At 34.9% G+C, this 24,062-nt stretch overlaps 2 protein-coding genes across 8 annotated transcripts in view; both read right to left on the reverse strand.

The window, feature by feature from the left end:
• Nucleotides 1–84: 84 nt before the first annotated feature.
• On the reverse strand, nucleotides 85–10,084 carry LOC128222879 (U4/U6 small nuclear ribonucleoprotein Prp4-like). Its single transcript, XM_052932042.1, has 15 exons — nucleotides 9,980–10,084; nucleotides 8,221–8,397; nucleotides 7,610–7,686; nucleotides 7,388–7,460; nucleotides 6,989–7,113; nucleotides 6,438–6,608; nucleotides 5,794–5,888; nucleotides 4,287–4,345; nucleotides 3,529–3,652; nucleotides 3,320–3,412; nucleotides 2,789–2,911; nucleotides 2,185–2,292; nucleotides 1,883–2,001; nucleotides 1,580–1,629; nucleotides 85–1,321 (listed from the first exon to the last, which is right to left on the reverse strand). Exons 1-15 carry the CDS (start codon nucleotides 9,981–9,983, stop codon nucleotides 1,163–1,165), a joined length of 1,557 nt encoding a protein of 518 aa, XP_052788002.1. The 5' UTR covers nucleotides 9,984–10,084; the 3' UTR covers nucleotides 85–1,162.
• Nucleotides 10,085–13,282: 3,198 nt separating this feature from the next.
• The window catches only part of LOC128223914 (uncharacterized), a 68,922-nt gene continuing 58,142 nt past the window's right edge, over nucleotides 13,283–24,062 (reverse strand). For 6 of the 7 annotated variants that reach the window (XM_052933380.1, XM_052933379.1, XM_052933376.1 and 3 more), the window contains 10 exons: nucleotides 23,989–24,050; nucleotides 23,562–23,660; nucleotides 22,834–22,883; nucleotides 20,653–20,787; nucleotides 20,177–20,379; nucleotides 19,679–19,796; nucleotides 19,235–19,407; nucleotides 17,504–17,662; nucleotides 16,911–16,995; nucleotides 13,283–16,186 (listed from right to left, as the gene is read on the reverse strand). In XM_052933380.1, coding sequence (XP_052789340.1) covers nucleotides 16,077–16,186; nucleotides 16,911–16,995; nucleotides 17,504–17,662; nucleotides 19,235–19,407; nucleotides 19,679–19,796; nucleotides 20,177–20,379; nucleotides 20,653–20,787; nucleotides 22,834–22,883; nucleotides 23,562–23,660; nucleotides 23,989–24,050 — 1,194 coding nt within the window. In that variant the 3' untranslated portion in view covers nucleotides 13,283–16,076. Of the gene's footprint in view, nucleotides 16,187–16,910; nucleotides 16,996–17,503; nucleotides 17,663–18,423; nucleotides 18,713–19,234; nucleotides 19,408–19,678; nucleotides 19,797–20,176; nucleotides 20,380–20,652; nucleotides 20,788–22,833; nucleotides 22,884–23,561; nucleotides 23,661–23,988; nucleotides 24,051–24,062 lie in introns of those variants that run through there. The other variant, XM_052933383.1, reaches the window with a different exon arrangement.

Consider the following 24,062-nt stretch of genomic DNA (forward strand, 5'->3'; position numbering starts at 1 on the left):
TCCGACTTTAACCATTATTTTCCAACCTTAAACTTCTTCACAATACTACAATGTATGTATCATGTCCGTATATATATAAACAACTGCATATTTACACTTTATTTCCAAAATAATCATTTTTCATGGTAAGTACTCCCATACATAATACAACTGATATTGCTATAAACTGTTATGAAACAATCAAATGCATGAACAAGTTGCTGAACACACGCAACATAAACAATCCTAAGGCCTTAATTTCTTTAAACATCTGGCCCCAGTTTCTCGAAACTTCTTGAGTCTCTTATAACAGTATTAAGCTAAGCTCACTATTATAGTTTTTCAATAATTTGCATAATATGTAATTCTTAAAGAGGTTTTAAGAGGAAGTATCTGTATGATAATTACAATAAACCATTTTTCATATATCAAAATCCAATTAAAGTATGTATTTTGGCTAATAGTGTAAGCTACTTAAGCCTGTTAAGCTTAAGAATTTTCAAGAAATTGGGGCCTGAAGTCCCTTATAACAGAACTAAGCCAAGATCACTTGATCCTATTTTGGTATACCTTCTTAACAAGGAAATTTTCTTGATGATAATCACAATTGCCTATTTTTTATTTAGTAAAATCAAGATTAAGAAAGAAATTTGGCTTAATGAAAGATTTACTCAAGCTTGTTGTGTTAATAAATTAGGGCCATCTTCCTATTGTACAACTTCACATATGTTAAAAAGTCTAGTCAAGACTTGAGAGTACATAGCACAACTTTACAGTTGATTTATACACTGTTTGTGAACTTACCAAAGTAAATCGATTTCAACGTTGATTTCAACGTTGCAGCCTACTGAGATAAAAATGAACACTTGTCGACACTAGCTTCCTAATTCCTATTATCTGTTAACAAGCAAAAGACCTCTTTGGTCCCAAGGTTAATGCTCAACACAGACTGTTAGAATCATTATTCAATATTCAATACTAAGAGAGTGTTCATCATTTTAAGCCAACTATCCCTTTCCTCAAGTCATTCTGTCTCTTGTCATTTGAGATAATGTCTCCCTTGCTGTAGACTTTAGACCACTAACTTGTAATCCAGCCATCTTTTGCTTCCATTTGTTTTCATTCTTTAATGTAAGCCTATTTTTATTCACCAATCAAACATTGCAACAGATCTGTCCACCAATCAAAGCCCTCCTTTGTTCTCAGACGTCCACAGTTTGAAAGTGCGGTCAAATGAAACTGTTGCAATGTGCTGGAGGTCAGGTGAGATGTCAACACCGGTGACCTTTCCCTCATGGCCAGCCAGGGTCTTTATCGGGGCCCCAATGGGATGGGCCCAGATCTGCAATGAAAAGAAGTGTAGATAATAATAAGAATAATAAATCAGACAATCATAATAAAACTGATGTTGTCATACCACATCCAAAATCTCTTTAGATTCACTTTCGACTTAAATAAAACAGAGTCTAATAAGAATTTTTCTACTGATTTCTTGTACATGTTGTTATGGTTTGGAATGTGCAAAATATTTTGAGGTACTTATTTAAGAGCATCTCCACTTGTACGTCTACACCTCTACATGAGAAACCCTTGTTTTTACCTTGGCAGTGGAATCGTAGGATGCTGTCACAAGATATCTGCCATTGTTGGCTGAAAAAAAACACAAAAAACTGATTACATTATCAAGAATATTATTTACCACTAATATAAAAAAAAATCACCATATTATCTTTATTAATTAACCAAAAAGTTGTATTTTTTTTACCTGTATATGCTGACTTGTTAATTTTTTTAGATGTACATGCATGAACATGCTCTTAACAGTAATCCATTGAAATATACAATGTATACACATATAGTAACTGTAAAGTGACTCATGACAGGATTTGCTGCGCACACTTACGCTGGAACTTTATTTTGGACACGAGGTTGTTGTGGGCGGGGATTGTGTATATACACTTGCGTTGTCTCACGTCCCAGATCTTGGCCGTATTATCCTCACTTCCTGTAGCCAGGTGGTATCTGGTATATTACAGTTAAACACTTTTAACATATGATGTTGTCAAGATGTCTGCAATAACAACCAATCTAGTAAATAGTAAATGGAGAGAAAGGTTTCTTTGTAAATTGCTCTTTTTTAGTCCTGCACAAGAAACCACTGGTTAGATTTTGACATAAGCGACAATGGTCAGGTACTTAACTCACCCATCAGGGGCATAGTCCACTGCAAGGACAGACTTGAGATGACCCTCCAGGAACATCACACACCGCCCAGTCCTCAGGTCCCATACTCGACCATACCCATCCATGCCGCTGAAAAAAGGAATTGTTGTTTGTTTACATTAAGGAAAATGTCAGTGAGAATTTATAAGAAGAGATGACCCTATACCAACACTCGAATACTGCCAATTGCAAACATAACCTGCTTGGAACCCTCACTTTTCAGAATGAAGAAAGACAGAATAATCATCAATTTTTTTGTGTAGGACTGTACTTGAAAGTGTGACCCTGCAGATATTAATGATGCAAACAACACCACCGTACACCATGATCCTTATGTCTGCCACGCTTGGCAGGCCACATAATAATACAGGGATCTGTTCTCATATATCATAAAACATACGCAAACAACATGAGGTACCGTATAAAACCAATTATATACTTGACAGCCTAACTACAATTACAAAAATATCATTTTGTCATATTAATTCAAGCAATTTTCATATCAACTTTCTGCAGACATCACTGAACAGCCTACACTGTACCTCAATTTCCTACAGAAAATATTCATAATATTGTAAAGCCGTACCCAGTGACGGCGAGGGCCCCATCACACTGGAAGCTGATGTCATATACAGGCTTGCTGTGACCCTCCTGGTGGAGTATCTCCTCCTGGGCCTCGAGATCCCACAAGCGCCAAGAGTTGTCAAAACTGTAAAAGAAAAAAATGTCAGTGAAATGTTATTTTTTTCACAATTCTAAATTTCACTTGAACTCTTTCAGTACATGCATTTTTTATGCCTTCCATAGACAGCCCTACTATGGCTTTCCTGATTGAAACTTTTTTCTTATGCTTTCAAAGCACATGGGAGTCAAAAGTTGTTAAAACAAAGGTGTAAATGTGGAGGTTTAAACAAAAAAACATGCATTAAGGATTAACTGTTTCAATGAAATAATTCTTTTGAGAAATCAGTCTAGTTAGTAAAGCAATTAATGCAATAAAATTTTAATAAAGAAGAAAAATCCATGATTTTAAATAAGAAGAAAATCATGTGCTTACTGACGCCCTATATACAAATATTTAATTGCAATAAATATTAAAAATATCAATCCAGCTTACCAGCATGTAGCTAGAAACCTTCCTGAGGGGTGGTACGCCAATCTGGCCACTCTATACGGGGCGTGGCCCTCTATATCTGCTACTGGTTCATCACTAGAGAATTTAAATAATGGACATGTTCATCACAGTCACCAAAATAAATCTAAAAATGGTAAAAAATACCATTAAAAATGACAGATAAGCAAATACAAATATTCCCAAAGAGATACCTGACGAGATTCCACAGCTTGACTGCGCCATCCTGACCACAGGAGGCCATACAACAGGCAGAGTCCTCCAGGGATATTGTTGCCTGTGGGTGGAACACAATCGCACCAACATTGCAGTTGTGACCTGATGGTGGAAAAAAGTAATCGCTTGTCACCTTAATGCAAGGTCCCCACCAATAATTATATTTTAATATGCAATTTTCAGCTCCAGCTTTATACTTTGCACTTAGCTGGTTATGCAGAATGGTATTGGAAAGGCCTCTCTGCTCAGTTTCACAAGACAGCAACAATAAGCTTATTTTTTCCATCGATCATAAATATTTTTTACAATTTACATACAGATAAATCTTAAAGAATGCATTAATTTAAATTTTCATGTATTTTCAAATACAATGTATCAAGTCTATAGCAATATTTTGATATGAAAAGATTGGATCATGCAGCCATTTGTGTATTAAGTTATTAACATATCAAATGTGTTTCAGCTTATGACATTACATAGCAACAATAGTATGTATTTAGTACACATGCTTTGAATAAAGTGAAATGCAGAACAGTGTACATATAATGTTTTCTTTTTTATAGTTTTAATATCTGCTATGTACATGGTATTTACAACCATTTACCATTCCTGAGTGACAACCAGTACTATTACTGATGAAGCAACCACTGAGGATCAAACCACAGACCCTCTTATCCAGAGTCTGATAATGTTACCACTGGGCTATCACCACTGGTCAGTTAAGCTCTATATTTACCTCTGAGAGTTCTGATAGGCGAACAGTCAGGTATTGACCACAGCTTGCAGAGGCCTGACCTGTAAACAGACAATAACTGGATCATGAATAGTCATTACATCAACATACATGTACACCAACAAACTGGTTAAGTCTGCAAATGTGTACTATCACTGAATGATTAATGAAGACCTTGGTTATAGCTAACATAATATTACACCTTTTTCTTAAATTTAATACAGTAGAAACTCACTAAACCGGAACTCCACAAAACTGGAATCCTCGGGATACCAGACCTTTTTCAGAGTCCTGGTTTTCCCCTTCTATTTTCAATGTAAAAAATCCCTACAAAACCGGAACCCCGGAATTCCGGACAAAAAATCGAGAAAATTTGTTAGTTGTCAACATAATTTTACCTCACAAAACCGGACATATATTTGTTCCAACATGTCAAAATGATTTTGTGTATTAGGAACTCGTGAATCGCGTGTCACTTTGTTTTGACAGCCGGTGCGTTGTTAAATATTGCACCTGTGATGTTGTGTTAACTTGATAATCGATAATGATGATTGCGCTGACTGCCGCACGCTAATCAAACTTGTGAAAAAAAAATTGATTGAAACATTAATTTGTTTGTTGCAGAATATAAAGAACTAGAAACGGTTATTAAGTGATCATTTTGGAGGGTTGTTTTATCTAAAGACTTCTATGATTGAATCAAATTAGAGCGGTGCATTAATTGTTGATGTAAAATAAATGTTATCTTTATGTGTTTTCATTTTATTCCAGTTTTCAACTTCCCTTTAAAGGTTAACTCAATTAATATTTTGAGTAACCTTACTACGTACATCAAATCCTCACTAAACTGAAATCCTCACTAAACCGGAAATTTTGCCCAGTCTGGACCTTGTCCGGTTTAATGGGTTTCTACTGTAATTTCCTTTTAACTGTTTAATGTTTCATTCCACTTGTCGAAAGTATTATTTTAAATCACTTTTCTTTAGTATTTAAAGTAAAATCTAACAAAATGTGTCGCTCGTCAGGTGTGCCCATACTTTTGATAGTTATAGTAACATTGACCTTGACTTTTGACCATTAAAACAGTAGGGGTCATCTACTCACTATGGCCAATGTGCATACCAAGTTTGAAAACTACACCAATACCAGAAATACCTGTATTTTCTAGAGAAAGGTCACAATGACATTGACCTTTGACTCCAAAAGAGGCTATCTACAAACAATGATCAATATGCATACCAAGTATAAGACTATACACCCAAGTTGTTCAAAGGTTTTGTCAGGTGAGACAAAAATGACATTTTAAAAAAAAATTGTAGAAATATAAAAATCCAAAATTTCACACTTAAGTAGAAATATTTTTAAATTTTATTCTGATGGATTGTACTGATTCCTGTTTTCACAGCTATAATTAAATATTAATCTTATAAGTCTGTGTCATTAAAATTCAGTATCAGGGGTCAGGTGTCTACATTATAGCCCCCGCCCCCACCCACCTCAATGTACTCACCATGAAGCTGTAGCAAGCATCTTGCTGTTTGGGCTGAACTGGCAAAAGGACAGCGGCCGGGTGTCTCCAATCTGACTAGACTCATTATTCACAGCCTGCAACAATACCACAAGGATTTGTTGGTGTACATTCAATTGTACACAGCTGCAATAATTGTATTTGTTATCAAATTCTTGTAATGAAAGGACTCTCCCGAGTTGAACTTTCATTAGAAAAGGAACATAACAACTAAGTGCAATAAGAATTTGTTAAAAGCTAAATACTATAAGGCAATCGTTCACAAAGTATATGCATAGACATCCTTGACATCCAGATCTTGCCAAAAAGGTAAAATTCCTGTGTTCAGCATGCACATTATGGGTTTCAAGGCACACACCTATTGCTGTGAAATCTGTGTAGCAATACCAAATCGAGCTTCTCTATTGGAAAGTCATATAACATAATAGAAGTACCATGGCTTTGTTATACATGTGCTTATTCTCTCCGGCAACATGTTCACTACATTAGTTTCAAATATCTCGAACAGTCTTTGGGATATGGTCAAGGTTAAAGCTTTTGTACAATAACGCAGATGACAACGACACCAAGTCTACGACAATACCTTGACTTTCTTCAAAACACAGAAAAGCTATATATCGTCATACTCTAAGCCTTTTTTGTATGTCCTGGGCCTTTACAGTCTTCTGCGCAGCAAAGTTCTTCTCCTCCTTCTGTTTGGCGATGCGTGATTGAGCCCGGGGTATTGAGTACTCTGCAATCCACAATCGGGCTTCCTTCAACGATGTGGGACCCTCATGGTACCATGTCACATTTTCCTGTGGGTGGTGAAAGGTTTAGTGTTCATTTACATGAGCTTCAAAGTACATGTATTCATCAAGATGTCTGAAGAAAAACTATAATTTGGTTATCAATTCTCAGATACTTTTGATTTTAAAAATGAATCTTCATGTATGTGTTCATTTTTTCATAACATAACATTCTGTCACATCTTCAACAAATATTTTTATACATTTACCTTCTTACTATTCTTATGCGGTAATACCTTTCTTACCTTCCCTTTTGTATTGCTTAATTGTGTTTACCTCCTCTTTCTTCTTGTGAAGAGTTTCCAGTCAATACCTTTCTTACCTGCCATTCTTTATTCTGTAATTGTTTTTATCTCCCGTTTTTCCTTGTGAAGAGTTACCTTTCTTACCTCATCTTTTTTCTTTCGAAGAGTTTCCTGCTCTTTCTGTTGCTTTTTGAGAATATCCTCCCCTCTAAGACCCAGCTCATGCCTCAGTCTCTCACGTCGGTCAGCAGGACCCTCACCGAACAGACCTGGTCATGATGGTTAATGATGTACACATATGATTATTTTTTCTGTTCAGGAACATGGCCAAAGAGGCAAACATGACTGGAATATGTATGACGTGTATATGTTACTAAACAGAAGGAGGGTTTCATGATATTATGTGCAATTGTAACTATTTGAAAATAGCATTTTGAGCAAGATCAGTTTTGCACAACTGACATTGACATCATGTCTATTACAATGCCTAGACTTTTTTCTAGACAAGTTTATAAATTCAGAACACATGTAAATGGACCTTACAAATAGGTTCTCCCAGTTTTCTGAGATGGGCCTTCACTTCGCTATCATCAGTTGATACTTGGATCTTTTTGGCCTGAAAATAATAACTCAGCAATGGGAAACAGCACTGCTGATTAATTACACATTAAGGCACACACTTTTGTACCGAAGCTTTCCATGAATTACAGAAACATTTCATGGCATTATCGGTGAATCTATAATAATTTAAATATATGAATGTACCTTTTTTCGCTTTTCAAAATCTGCCAGAAGTTCCGCCTGACTTTGTTCATACTCCTTCTCAAGGTCCATTGTCGCCCCTGAAACATACATTGGAAATCCTTCAGTGTTATATTTCTCAGGTTTTTCCATTTTTCATTTTTAATACATGGGTTGAATAAAATTAAGATTCATACTTCTACCCCTCGTACATAGGTAGGAAACTTTACATTGTAAATATAACAATGGTATCAGAAGCTGTTGTTTTCTTTCCCTTTGTTCATATAACATTAAGATGGTTTTACTTCAAAATATCACACAATCGATAAGGGAATATCCTCAAAACGTTAAATGCAAAGATATCAATCCATACTAGAAAGTGCTGATACAACTCATTGGGGACAACAAAGAAAGTAGATTGAATAATTAAATGTCACTTAAAACCCTTTAAAAACTCCTTGAATCATTTTCTAATATCCAAATGGCTGTGCAGGATTGTTAACTGTTAGATAGCAAGTATCTGTTAACATGGCATACTTTGTATCTGTAAACACATTACAAAATTGGTTTAACAAATAAACAGCAATATTGTATTGTACATCATAAATATATCGCACACAAGTCTGTCCTCATACCAGAAGTGATGTTGATGTTTCCTGCGGCAATTCCTGCCTTGACAGCATCCCCTGCCAGGGACCCTTCCCCTCCCCCGCCCACCGCCAGCCGATGCCTCTCCTTCTGTTCAAGGCTGCCATACTGTACTGTCTTCTGACGCTTGGCAATGAACTGAGCCTCCCCTTCTTCATCAGAATCTGAATTACAACAAACAAAAGTGGGTCTTGAGTATGAGAAATAAATACTAGTTTTAAGCACCATTTTCAATATACTGAAATTAGTCCATATACACAGCTGTTTCAGAGTCTTTGACAATTTTTGTTTAGGCGACTCTACACGTCCATATCCCACTTGTTGTTTTCCACGCCAAAAATGACAGATCCCAACGTTAAGTATATATATATATATATACAGCAGCAAGATAACGTGCACCTGCTAGATAGTTCCAAAATGGCTATGCTTTGTTGACAGAATCTGAATAAGTGTCTCATAAAAACACTAGTGTAACAAGAGATGTTAGTGAAACATTTATGCCCCCTTGGGAGCCAAATTGTTAGTAGGATTTGGACACTTAAATAAAATATGGACAATCAGAAAACCTTTTTTCAGCTTACAGTCACACTGACCTTGACCTTTGACCCACTGACCTCAAAATCAATAGGGTTCATCTGCTGGTCATGACCAATAAGCCTACCTAGTATGAGGTCCCTGGGTCAAAGCGTTCTCAAGTTATTGATCGGAAACCGTTTTTCATGTTAAGGTCACACTGACCTTGACCTTTGACCCACTGACCTCAAAATCAATAGGGTTCATCTGCTGGTCATGACCAATACACCTACCAAGTATGAGGTTCCTGGGTCAAAGCGTTCTCAAGTTATTGATCGGAAACCGTTTTTCATGTAAAGGTCACACTGACCTTGACCTTTGACCCACTGACCTCAAAATCAATAGGGTTCATCTGCTGGTGATGACCAATACACATACCAAGTATGAGGTCCCTCGGTCAAAGCGTTCTCAAGTTATTGATCGGAAACCATTTGGTATTCCGACCGACCGACAGACAGACCGACCGACCGACCGACCGACATGTGCAAAACAATATACCCCACTTTTTTCAAAAGGGGGCATAATAAGAGAAAGGTATTGGCGAAAAATAATTTATGGGTGACTTTTGTGTTTTTATTCAACAATGCAGTTCTAAATATTGTGGAGTTACTGTCGAAGAATATATTTTACATTGGTATGAATCAGTAGACTTGTGGCATTTAGGGCTCAATCAATATCCAAATGTCAAAAAAGTTCCCTAAACGCGCATTATTGTGGCTAATCCTGAAATTATAACACCAGGGTTCTCAATAAGTTTTGGTTGAACCGTCAAATAGTCAAGTAACCGATCAGCTACTACTTATTCTACTTAATATTCATATTTTTCCAGATTTGAACCGGACCAATAACTGTTTACACCATCAATTTTAACAGGCAGCCGGCTGTTATTGAGAACACTGCTAACACCAAAAAAAATGAAACTTACTTTCAAAGTAACCTAGCCCTTGTATACACATCACACCATAAGTGAATTGTGGTTCTATTTTCAGTAACAATATCATATCATATGGTGTAATATCCTTTGCTCAAAACCGAGTCACGCATCATATACGATTTTTTCCATATTAAAAAGAAAATAGCCGCGAAAACATGTTACACTGCTCTTATTTATGATGATTAGTTAAAAACAAACTGTCAGATAATTAAAATCAAATAAAACGTATAAGTCATTACCCATTTGTGTTCAATTATTAGATATATGCGTAAGGAAATAGAAATATAATTTATTTTTGGTTGAACATCAGCAAAACAATTATGGAAGCTGCCATCTTTGGAAAATATTTAGTACGTAATATTGGCAAAAAGGTTACATTACAATACTTTTCATAAACAGGCTAGCCTTTTCCGTTGAAATGGGTGAAAGATAAATGGATCATAGATCCTTTTTACTCATTCATAAATAGATAGATGAAACATATAAAGAAATAAAAAAGCACTACTTACGCTCTTTGAAGAGCCCAGCTCAGTATATGGAAGAAGCACATTATAATGCTGTGCTATTTTAGCGTTTTTAAAACGTTGGCTACTTCACTCCCAAAGATGGGGTCGGTATAAAACGCAGCGATTAACGCAGCCAATATGAACATTTAGGGAAAACGCAGCGGTTGCGCAGCCAATATAGACATATAGGGAAAATGGGTTGTGGTCTTATTACGGTGTTCAAGTGTCATTCATTAAACAAACAAACTTTGAATTCATTTATTAAGTGTCATTCTTAACAAAAATAACATATTGACGGAGATATTTGAGAAATGTACATTATTTATTGAACAAATATAAACAAATGACGGAGTTTTTTTTTGAAGTTGCAAAATTAATTACATAAACTAACTTTGGATTTTATTAAAAAGTCACTCATAACAGAACACTTTTATTTAGAATCTTAATGGAAACGATCTAGATCTGTCTATCAATAAGAAGATACTTCGTCTTCCACAGCCTTCATGGCAGGCGGTTCTTTTCACCGATCGAGTCCGGTGGAAATTGAAAACATCCAAAAGAAGCATATGCCATATATCTTAGGACCAAATGGCTTCTGAGCCTTCTTGAAAATACTATTCCGGATGTCCAACAGCCGTGTAACTTACACGTGGCTGTTGGATTATTGTCACTTGCATTTGAAGGAAAGCATAGTACAGTCCAGAGCATATATACCAGTATTCAAAGTAAGAAGTGATAAGACAATTAAACATCGCTTCTAAATCGGGTCATGGTGAAGTTCAAGTCCGTTCCTGAAGTGAAAATGTCGTTGACTTCAAAATATGATACACATCACATACTAAACTGAAAGACTCGTGCACATTAGCGATTCTCAGAACTGAAAACATATCCTCTTAAGACTAACTTGACAACTGTGTAGAAGTTTGTTTGCATTTCACCAAAATTTGGGTAATATGCTTACAATAAACCAAATGGGTGGTTAAGGAACAAACAATCGGCCAGGAAACGTGTACAGTCGAGTAATAAAGCATGAAGTTTGGAAAATAGGAATATATACATGCAAGCTAAGTTACAACATGCACAGATATGCCATATTTGCCGAGAAAATACGAAAAATTGTGGATAAAATCTACTCGTTTATTTGTAAACATTGCCACCTAAGTCACAATCTGTTCAATAACTTTTTTATCTTTAAATTGATGCTATCAAACTAAGATGACGATCGAAGAATATGTTTTTCGCCACATACTGGACGCAAACGTACATTTTTATTTTTTTTAAATCAAAAAGAAAAATACTTTTCATTCTAAATCCGCCATTTTGTTTGCCATGAAACCTTTTTCATCACTTAATGTTTGCATGAAACGAAATTACGTCCTCCCCCAAGATGAAAGTGAAGACGCTTCATATAAACGCTTAGTCCTTGTGAACTACAGGAAAGGATAATGACGGTAGAGCCTGAAGAAAGGCCAGATCAGTAAGGATATGATACTCAAGCAGAAAGGCCATAAAAAACTGTACTTTACTGCTTTTTAAATGAACCGTATTAACTGTCATAAAATTGGATGCAACCAAGTCAAGCGCATACCTTTTTCAAGAATGGGAGAGAATTGGCAAGTATTGTTTTTTTGAAATATTAAAGGCAGATTGGAAATGTTTGAATTTGAGTAGTAGTAGTACTTAATAAGAGATTATTTTTTTTACTAGTTTTGAGTGTACATAGTGTTGCTAGAAGTAGTATCTAGACTTGTTTACTTGCAGACGACTCAAGGGCCATAACTATTGTAAAACAAAATGAAACGTGAAATAAATCGCAGGTGCACTGCTGCTAATGCTGACCAACATCTTACGAAGCTTCACGAGTGTAGATGCAATACTTTTGGTTTAAAATGCGACACAATTTATTTCAGACCGTTATTGATTAAGTCAATGGCCATAACTCTTGTTGGATCGATTGAAATAAACAGAAATGGCAGGTGCACCACTATGAAGTTTCACGAGTGTAGGTACAATACTGTTGTCTTTACGTACGACACAGTTTTCACACCAGTGTTACTAATTGAAGGGCCATAATCCTTTTTAGACCTTGACATATGTGTAAAAAATGGAATGTGCACAACAACCCATGCTGACTAACATGCCTTCATGTATGATGTTTCATGAGTGTAAGTGCAACTCATTTAATTTGTGCTACATGTGACACTAAAACAAATCAGATTATTACTTTACTACATGTAAGTCAATGGCCATAACTTTTGTAAGACCAAGTGAAATGTTACAATAGTGGCATGTGCACAACTGCCAATGCTGATCAACATCATTACATAATGCATTATTTGCATGTGCATATAATTCTTTTGGAGGTACATGGAACAAAGGCCATCTTAGAACAGCTTTTACTTAGTCAAGGACCATAACTCTTGCTAGACCAAGTGAAATGTGACAAATGGCATTATGCTGTAGAATCAACAGCTTTGGAAGCAATCATCACCAACTTTGGTCAGCATGTGTGTGGGCATAATATCTCAGAAAAGATCGCTAATTACGAGAATAACGGCGTTACTTTATAGAAATTACCTTAAATCGGTCTTGTCCGATCAATAACTTTCAAAGCCTTTTGTCTAATCATCACCAAATTTGGTCAGAATCTGCATGGGCATAATACGTTGGACAAGATTGTGCCACTTGAGTTACCGTATCGACCTTTAATTACAGAATTTACCTTAAATTATTTTCAGCCGATAAATAACATTAGATGCCTTTGTCCAATAATCACCAAATTTGGTCATAATGGGTATGGGCATATCTTGGACTAGTTCGATAACCAATCATATTGGTCGGGAGTTATCCCCCTTTCATTATAGAAATTACCATTTGGTTAGGTTCCGAACCGTTTGATAATCACTATATTGTCGCAGTCACTCCAGAGCTTTGACCCTAGAATTGAAATTGTATTTACTCGTATAGTGTCCGCTATCTAAAGTGGAATACTGACTGTACAAGTCCTTGTGGTACCTTGGTATAAAAATAACACTGTTTTGCAGAACATATAATACATTTTATTCCAAAATTAGTATCCATCTTCCGAAAGCAATCTATAGCAGAAGCAGTGATACAAATGTAAACTTACATGGTACACAAGTGGTCACAACTCAATAAATAAAGGTCCAAAGCATACAGTTACATGTAGCTGGCCCCTATTTCTCAAACAATCCCGTGTAACCCTAGCTATGTACACTATTTCTGATGCAGTATAATACATGTTAAATTATACTAAGAATTCAGCTAAATGAAATTAGATTCTTTAACTCGTTACGCCCAATATTTTTTGAGAAATTGGGCCCATGATACATGGACATTGTTTATTGTGTAATCTTACTATTCATCATATGTCTGTGGCAGGCAAGCAAATATCAATATGAGAATGAGATTAAATACATTATATTTATATGGTATGTCTTTTGATATTAGCGGAAGCAAAAAGTTTTTATGTGACATTAAATGAAAAAGCTGATAAAATATTTTCGCTTTCACTTGTCGTTTGGTTAATTTAACGACAACAACACGCAGTCCTGGTGGTTTTGCTGGTTATACAGTCTAGAGTGTAAAATCTGGTTTTGTGATAGTCCTAACAATAAATGTACAAACATACAAAAATATTTCTGTAACACATTTTGGCAAGCTTTGAGGTTATCTTTTCACAAGGAAAAGAAGTTTCAAGTAAATGGTTGCATTATAGATATAATACAAGAAATGTAAAGAAAATGGTAGCATTATGAAAAATATTTATAATTCATCTCATGAATAGATAATCAACTAGTAAAAGTCGAAAGAGAAGGAACTAGAATCAGAAGATGACTTGTCTGCATTATCAACAACATGGCTCCACTACTCCGCAACATCATTTTTTCTGCAAACAAACTACACAACTGTTTATACAACAAAGTTGTCAAAACAAGACTTCATAACGCTGTATAAAGGTATGCTACAATTTACAATCTATTTTTGATTTATGAGAGTGAATGAAACAGCTCATAGGAAACATTTTTTTATAATACTTATTTCTGAAATTAAGCAATATTGAAAAACAAGCTACATGTAGCTACTGATACTATTAAATAGGCCTTATAATGCTTCTTATTAAAAAACCTTATCAGCAAAAACAAACTTCCGCACTCTATTAGGCTTTGTTTGATATACATGTACTCTGATTAACTCTGCAAAGCAATGAATTTTGATTTAATATAAAAATATGACAACAAGCACATGAATGAAATGGAAGACCGGTAATTTGCATCATCACAAAATAAATACTTCCAATACAATGTATCAGAGCACCATGTTTTACCTACACTTACTGTAAATTCTTATAATACTTAATGAAAAAAAGATGGCTAGCTTTTATAATTGTGTCTAGCCTTAATAAATGTATATATAATATATGGTATATTTCTTAGTTTCAAATGATGGAAAGCAGAAACAAAGGATGTCTAGCGAACCCTTATAGGTTAAATGTCAGTCAAAAGAGAATGAAAATTATTCAAGCTAGAGTTACGGGCCTTGCTATAAATGTATATAAATTTTCTCTGGCAATGTGTAACAAGTTTCATTTGAATATCTCGAACAGTTTACTAGCTATGGCCAAGGAAAAGAAGTCTGTATAAAGTCGTAAAATAGAGAAACTAAAAATGTATGGAGAAACAAAATATTTCTTGTACGTATTCCAGATCATAGATGGCAAACAGGTGTTTATGATTGTGGGAAAAACTTTCGAATGAACAAAAAATATTTCTAATAAACATACCAGTTAGTTATTATAAACAAGATACAATTAACACACATAAAAAGAAATACAATACCCAATTTGAGAACAAATATCTTCAGAGATTGTCTGAAACAAGTAAGCATTGAATCTTTATACCATATACAAGCACCAAAAGGGTCAACAAACATGAATTGGTACAATATGATAAACTATCTAAGATGTAAGCACTGGTGTGATTGTATTCAAGATAGTTATATTAATTAGTATTGTATGGAGATGTAGACCAGTGCTTATAATATTTGGTACGCTATTTCCTTCCCATTTCTGCGGCAAAACGTGATTGCAGAATTTTAAAAAGAAGAGAGAGAAATGAAACTTTTTCTTGCAAAAAAGCGAAACATGGGAAGAAAATGGTCCCAATTACGTGTATCATAACACCCATGAGTAATATCTATCTATAAAGCTAGTTCCGCAGTAGTAGAACTTGATAAATATATATATAAAAAACATGAACACGAAATCTTCTAGAGTAGGCCTTTAGCAAGTTCAGATCTTAAATTTAAGAGATCAATGTATCATGCATGACGTCATCTTGGGGTTGCTTAATAGGCCAAAAAAAGTAGATACAGTAGCCCCTTCTATGATAACTATTCTATACTTTTCACACAATATAAAAAAAACAATACAGCCCTGGTAAAAAGTTCAATGCATTTTTTACATAGATGACTACTTCTATATAGGCCTATGTGTGACAATGTCTGCCCAAAGATTCACCTAGACTTCATAGAGCTAACACAGTCTATATGGTCCCATTTCTTTGTTAGAACAATACAAGTTATATGGTCCACCTCTAACAAGGGCAATTGCAGTCAATATTGACCACCTCCTCACAAAGCCAATATAAAGTATAGACCACTTTATAATAGAGTCCAATAGTCCAGTTCCTACAACGGCTTGCTAGGCAATATAGATCACTTCTTCACAAGGCCTATTAAGCAAGATCACTTCTTCCTTTGGCAAATTACAGATCACTCCTCCACAGGGCAAATAACTCAATATTGCCCTCTACTTTTTGGGTGACCGTGAGGGGCTACGTGTGGGCTCGGTCCTCGTCGTACTTGCTCTATTTTCTAAGTTGTGGCGAGCTCGTGTCATAACATCCAATGTGCTTTCCACTGAAACAGGGTAGAAGAACAGGTTTAGTAAACATTTGAATTGTGGCATCAGTGCAGTAACCAAGGATGGTCACACATCACTGATACATAGAAGCAATAACCTTCATTTGCTTCAAATACATCTTTCAATAACCTTCATTTGTTTTAAATACATCTCCATTTTTTTCAATAAGGCCTAAAAAAAAAAAAATGTCTGTTTTGGGTAACCCGACCATACCTATAAAAATGCGCCGACCCAAACTATTTTTTTCTGTTTCTGAGCAAAAAAACCTATTTGTTAGTGAATAGAGAGTTACGAAGGGCAGATAAATGCAGATTTTAATCAGAATTATTGTTAATATGATAAAACAAGGTCAGGCAATGACAGTAATGTAGGAAAGACTGCCCTTTGCAAGAAAACACTCTGAACTTACGACAGATTTTGAAAAAAATAAAAAAAATCCCTACCTACCCTACCACGAAATTTTGGGAAGGTTACCCTAAACAAACATTTTTTTTTGGCCTAATGTCTTTTTCAATAATGATTTTGGTAAAAAAATGTCAATATTCTGATCTTTTTGACTTCTCCTCCACAGTCAGTTTGATTCATAGGTGAGATTTTTATGCCAGAGATCTGAGGTTTATTAACACAATTAAAGAATATCAATTTAGAAGATAAAAACATCATTATTATGAATCGGAAAGTTTCGTCATTAATTGCGGTAAGATCAAGGTGTCCACTTACAAGAATTACAGATGTTTTCCTCCTGACTTCTGTCAATGTTGTATTTCTTCCGTAGCAATCCCAGCTCTTCCTTCAGGCTGGAGATCTACAGATACAACAATCAACTGTGAAACCAACTGTCATAGAAATTAGACTTTCAATTAAGCCTGAATACTGACACTAGTGAAAAGATATAAACAAGTGCAAACACTTAAGATATAAAAAAACTCAAAACAACAAATCTTCATTTAATTGTAACTTGCCTCCCAGCAGAGCATTGACAGTACACTCTGCTGAATTATAATTACTACTAGAAGGCTTTACTATTATCCACATAATATTTTGTGAAAGGATTTGAATAAAGATTAATTTTTTGGTGATTTAATAAAAATGCCTTTTTAAGTCTGAGTCTAGACTTGAGACTGTTTCCAACCATTACCTCTAGTCCTAAAAATATCAGTATACTAGCTTATTTGGTGATCCAGGTTTACTTCAATCCAATTCAGTCACATGGGAAAAGGCTTGACAATTAAAAATATTTTCCAAAACACCAATTCAGTTAAGAATACTTAAAACCTTCACACATATATAATCATTAATAACTGCTAGCAAACCTTGTTGAGGAGCTTGATGTTGACAAACTCTCCTCTCTCGTTGGGTGCGGGCAGCTCCGAGGTCCAGAAGCACGAGATCTGGGAGAGCTGGCTGTCCACACAGATGCGCATATTCTCCACGGAGTACGCCAGCTCCTTCAGGGTAGAGTACTCCACACTCTGTCAAGTGAGGTAACCAACATTTAAAGTATCTGATGTACAAATGAGCTTTTTTAGTTTGTGAAGCAATTGGTGATCTTGTTAAATTATGATGCTCACTTACCTTATACAGTTTTGCCATCATTTAAAAGGGCATGTTAAATGAATTGCTAATAGAGCATTATTGGTAAAATAACAGTCTGTAATTTTGTTCTGCATTTTAACTGAAATCGAACCTGAACTGGCCTATTTTGCAATCATTGAAGGCCTTACAGCTTCTTTGTAATATCTATTTCCATTGTACTTTATCTATTCTTGTTTTACTCGTCAAACGCTTTCAAATGAGTCCAAAATATTATTTGGGGTCTAATCACCAGTCATCAAAGTCTGTTGTAAACAGTGAAAATATCAATTTATTTCAGTAATAAATCTCTATAAACCACAGGAAAGCATATAGTAAATGAATGATATTTACAGTTAATGAATACAGATAAAGTTGTATTGGTTTTGCCCTTTCACATGCATTTGCTGAGGACAAGAGTCCAGAATTAGTAAATTAGTCTCTCAGACTTCAGAGGTGATTTCAGATTATAATTTAATCTGTAATGTGATATCGATATCTCTATAAAATCTTTGAAAACAAAGGAATATTGAAACTTATACAGCATTTTTACCTTCACCAATAACCGATGTAATATACACAAATATAATCATATAAGCAAAGACATCACAAGGCTTGATAACACATGGTTCAAGCCGCCAACCATAACAGATACAAGGGACATGGAGGAATTGTTAAACACATGCACATGTAGCCGTTAGTATTTTGACATTCATAGCGACCATCATATTTAGTATGCTTTGAATTCTTCTAACACAGAAAGCAGGAGTCACATTCAATACATATTCAAATAACATGATCATTATACAATGTATACATACAGCCATATACATGTTTTTCATACATTCAACAGTCAAGCATAACAATTGTAACTTAACATATAAGCTATACATTAGGGGGTATATATTCATGCAGGATGCTTAAATGTGATATACCATTACCTTCAACATCTGTGATAAAAAAAATGAAATGGAAATAAGTTATGGATGGAGAAAATGGTGCCAGTGAATGGATGCTTGCTTGTTGTGCATGAATATGACTAAAATTTTGTTTTGAATAGGTGACCAATCAGTTTATACATCTGAAAGTTTTTCTATGTGAAATTTTTACAAGTTCTAACTTAACTGTTAGATAACTCAGTCATAAGCAAATAAACAAACAAAAAATCAAATTAGTTGTTAAACCACAACGGAAATTCATGAGAGTGAATTGTGAAGACGAAATAAATGTTGCATTTGATGAGATTCCAATATAGTCTTTTGTCCTCAGTGTATCATGGGCCATAAATATTTTAGCAACAGATATAGTCATGGTTCAAGTATTGACAAGGTGATAAAACAAACTACTTGACATGATCATAAAAAAATAGTACCAGGATTATGACAACAACTGGACTTTTTGCCTTCGAAAAAATTACAAACTCATAAAATGTAAAATACATCTGAATCTGACACAATGAAACCATGACTCACCTCTGATGCAGGTATGGTGTCGAAATGCTTAAGTCGCTCCTTGATCCGCGTGCTCACCCCTGTCAGTATCGCTCGACATTCATTTGTCTCCTTGCGTAACTTCTCAAATGTGTCGATCATTCCCACCGCAAACAACGACCTCAAGTCCGAGTCTATACGCACCTGGGTGAGGCCTGAAATATGTTGATAAAGCAACTGTTTATTGACAAAGTTGGGTATACACAAAATAAGATGATTATTTATTTAATGTCTGAAAATCAATCAATCAGTCTAAAAGAATAAAATAACGCACAAACAAGAATACAAAAAGGAAAATAAACTGATGTTAAATTCTGTATTTTTAGCTTTTTATAGGATTTCCTATAATCTGATTTCATTAAAATGAATTGTTAAATAGAAATATTATGTGAATCATCCCCTATTTGATGCTACAGATGTACATACCTGCGAGGTGTGTCGGTGAGTCGGTCACATAGTATGTGAGGCAGTCATCACTGATTCCCTGCTTGTAGATGGGCCCAGGAACACTGAAGTGCTTGCCCTGGGAACCATTCAGCATATCCTGTGTAATTGGTAAAACAAATAGTGTTGGGGGTTGGGTTCCTATCAAACTGTGATTTTTATGGTCCAAATGGTAAAAATAACCTCTAAAGATTTATTAATAAGATAAGTTCTTATTTGACCACTACTTTACCATAGAAAATTCAACTTGCCAATTTTTATATTGGAAGTGCTTATATTTGTGTTATTGTGTAGTCAAAATAATATGTTATAATAATAAGCTCCTATTCTAAAACTTCTGGAGATTCAGTGAAACCATTCATTTATCTCAATAGCTTGGACTGTGGGTTGCGTAACTATTATTTACTCTGCTCTTACTTACAAATTACGCCAAAAATATTTTTTCTACACTTATCCTCTACACCTCCAACAGTTACCTACCTTACAGGGCAGAGAACCAGCATCATGCAGGGAACCACCAGGAGTTTTCTCCCTTGTTGGCAGAGATGAAGTTTCTGCCCTTGTTTGCAGAGGTGAATGATCTGCCCTGGTGGGCAGAGATGAAGTATCTTCCTGTGTTGGTAGATAATTTTCCGCCCCTTCCTCATCAAACCGAACAATATCTTGCCTAGCCTTCTTCAGAACTTAAAAAGAGATAACAAAATATTAAATAAAATATCTTTAGGGTCTTAACATTAAATCCATGATATTTTACAGTCTTTTTTAAGAATTAACCAAAGATCTACATTGCTGAACGTGGAAGATCATTTTAAAACAATGTAGTTGCAGACATCTATTTATAGAACAGAAGTGAAACTAACTCAACTTTCTTCTAAAGGGAAAGGACGATTAGATAACAATACCCCACCTACCCTTGGCTTGACTATACTTTACAAAATGTGGTATAAACATGTTACCTGTATCCCACTCCTTGAAGATGTCCTGGCACTGGTTGTAGATGGCATTGTTGGTCTTGGTAAATTCTGGCAGCTGAAGGTTCAGGGTACTCAACTTTTCTACGATCTGCCGCCGTAAATCGGAGTCCACAAACTCTGAAATGTACCCAATAAAAGTGAATTATGAGAAATTATCTAAATCTTGAATAACAATTAAACAAAATAAATAATAATTATGTCCTAAGAGTAAAGCATTGGAGTTTAACTTTCATTTTAGAAATCCTGCGCATTAAAAACTGACCATAAAATATATGTTAGCAATATCACCCAGACCTTCCCTGGTCACCAGGAAAATGTTGTAGGGTAAACTTTGTCATGGTTGTATGTCTATAATGGTTTAGTGTAACGGTTTTTCGATTACAACTTCAAGGTATTCACCAGGCCTGAACAATCAAAATAAATCCATTAAATGTTACCTACCTGTATAAAGGATAATCCATTTTAATGATACTGACACTGACCCGGATAACATTGGTTAGGAACATTGTAAATCACGGAACCAAGTGCATGAACTTTTTACATTGATTTCTCTGAAACGTATTCTCTTGCCTAATCCTCACCCTAATCCTAATCCTCACCCTAACCCTAATCCTCACCCTAACCCTAAAGTTATGATGGAAAACTGAAAATCCCCATTCCTGAAAATTGAGTACGAGTGTGTCAGTCCCAAAAGATGATTTAAGGGCAGAGACCCCTGTTTCAAATGCTTTTCGATATTCCCATTGCCATTTTTATCAATTTCAAGGAACTTCCTACTTTTTATAATGCAATTGTCCAGCGAAAAATAAACAAAATGAGTATAAAGTATTCTGAAATTTAAAGCTCATATCCTGATTTCAGGATCAATCATGATTGTTATCATCCCTGACATTATTTCTGAACTTGCATATGTGGGGTGTAACTTCTAATATCAATGTGTAGAAGATTTAAAAGAAGGAAAAAAATACTATGTTTAATTAGCAGACATTAGTCCAAATAAACACTTGTCCAAATAATTGTAAGTTGACGGATCTTTTTTATGTTTTTTGATATGGCAAATCCTAGAAATTAGAAGAATCCCGTATAGCACTTCTATTATTTTAAATTAAGCAGACACAAGATCTATTCTGGATGTTTTGCATAATAGGCATAATTCCAAGAAATCCAAATTGATTGGGTTTATTCTCATATTTGACGTAAACGGCCACCTTATTTGAGGCATCAATTTGGTTTAAAACTCTTGACCTTGAAAGCTATTGAACAGAGTTAACCAGTCATGGAAATTTGGTCAAGATTTTTTTCAAGGATACCCTAAGGGATTTTTTTTCTTCCCGATACACCCACATCAAAAACGTTCCGACCAATGGTTATTTTTTGACAAACCTTTGGCTGCAATTGGTCAAAAACCTGGTAAATGGACCAAATATTTAAACATACCTTCAGACCTAATTATGGCACTTTAAAACACTGGAACCCTTAAATGAAACTAATTCTATGTTAAAATGACTGCTGTGAAAATGGGAGTCATTTAAAGACGAGGGTAAAAATATTTACCATTTCAGACAGATAATTAAATCCTTATACAAAGGAGTGATTATAAACTAAGCACTAAGCACTTTATTTAAAGAACAATTAGTACTATATTTAGGAAATTAATCTTCATAATCAATGCAAGGTTTAAAACGCCTAACAACAACACCTTAACTTGACCTGTATTAAATACCAATAATAAAATGAAATTCTAACACAAGGTCATATCAAAGCCAGTTGTTCCACGCTTTCTTCCTTTAACTGTGTGATTAAGTTATAAAGTTAGCCTAATCATAATGAGCTAAGATAACTTCATTGTCATGTACTGACACTTCCTGTGTGTACATGGGTTTTGCTTTAGGAATCATTTTAATGTGTTTTTTTTCTCCATTTTACACTACAAAACACGTATGAGTTTGGTTTGTGGTCACCAATGCCATTCTATTTATAGTTTTCTTACGGTCCTTGTAAAACTGCCAAACTATTTAAATTATCTTGCAATTTAGATAAAATCAGAGCCAGTGTGTATACTTATCATGCAGTTCATGTAAAACTACAGCCAACTATGTGTCGTTATCTAACAGTTTATGTAAAACAACTGCCATTATAAATACAGCTATCTCCCTGACTTACCTATCATCAGTTTTTCCCGCTCTCTGACTTCTCGCAACTCTCTTTTGTTCCTGAAAACAGAAAAAAGCAATGTTAATTTCACAACGTTGCAATGATAACAGACCAAAAATCCTGAATAAGAGGGACTTAGTCCTAAAGCAGTGTTAAGAGCTTAGAGCCGTTAGAATTGTGTTTAAAGTCATTTATATCCAATTCAATGTATTTCCTTATGTTTTTAATGCTAGGAAGAATTAACTAATATTCTTTGATACTTAAATATTGAAGCTCTCAATCCTGTTTTCAAGACTTTTTCTAATCCCTGTTATACATCGACACGGTAGGAATGAATAAACCCCTTTCGCGGACCGATACGCAAATACATACCCTAGTTTAGCATTTTTATTTGAGTGAATAAAATCTAAGGGGTGGCAGAAAAAAGGAGAGGACAGGCAGGGATGAAAATCAAGCAAATAAAAGTAGCAAAAAAGAATTTCCCAATAATAAAAGACATTTTAAATGCATAATAAATGCAAATAAATAACAACTCCATTCACGGACAGTAAATGAATATCCCCTTGACAACATGATACAAAATAGTTTCTTAACCGACTATCCTCAAGATCAAAATACACTAAGAGCCCTCATGTATAATTTATATAACTCGGGTTATTGGTGCAGAAACGATCACATAACACCTTCTGTACACAAACAATTGCAAATGTTGTGAGGTTTAAACCCCAAATACATACTTGCTGAACTCGGTCATTATCAAGGTACTGTTCTTGGAAAGATAATGATTTTCCCTCTCAGTTTTCTGTAGCTTCGTCTTTAGATCTTCCAGAACTTTCCTAAGAAAGAAAATAATGCTCATTCATTATCAAATCAGTTAATTCACTACTGCCCTTAAATGTCAGCTTAATTTTGTTTTTCAGAAAATCATGCCAAAAGGTAGGTACCGGTATGTGTATCATCATTTTGGGAAAAGGACATTTAAATTGTGTGCCGAATGCATGCTGACATATGATTTAGACATGAGAGTGGGCTAAAGTTTCAAACAGTGAAAACTATATAATTCATATTTCCACTGTTTCTCATAGGAAATTATGATATTTATTTCAATGATTAATCTCAGAATGCATATAATGAAATGAATACTCCAACCCTGAGTATACTTACTTAAGTTCTTGAGATTGTGTCCTTATTTTGTGCTCTGCCTTTTCCTTTAGCCTCTGGCAAAACTGGAAGAATAA

This window comes from Mya arenaria, chromosome 17 (assembly GCF_026914265.1).
Source record: "Mya arenaria isolate MELC-2E11 chromosome 17, ASM2691426v1".
NCBI lineage: Eukaryota > Metazoa > Mollusca > Bivalvia > Myida > Myidae > Mya > Mya arenaria.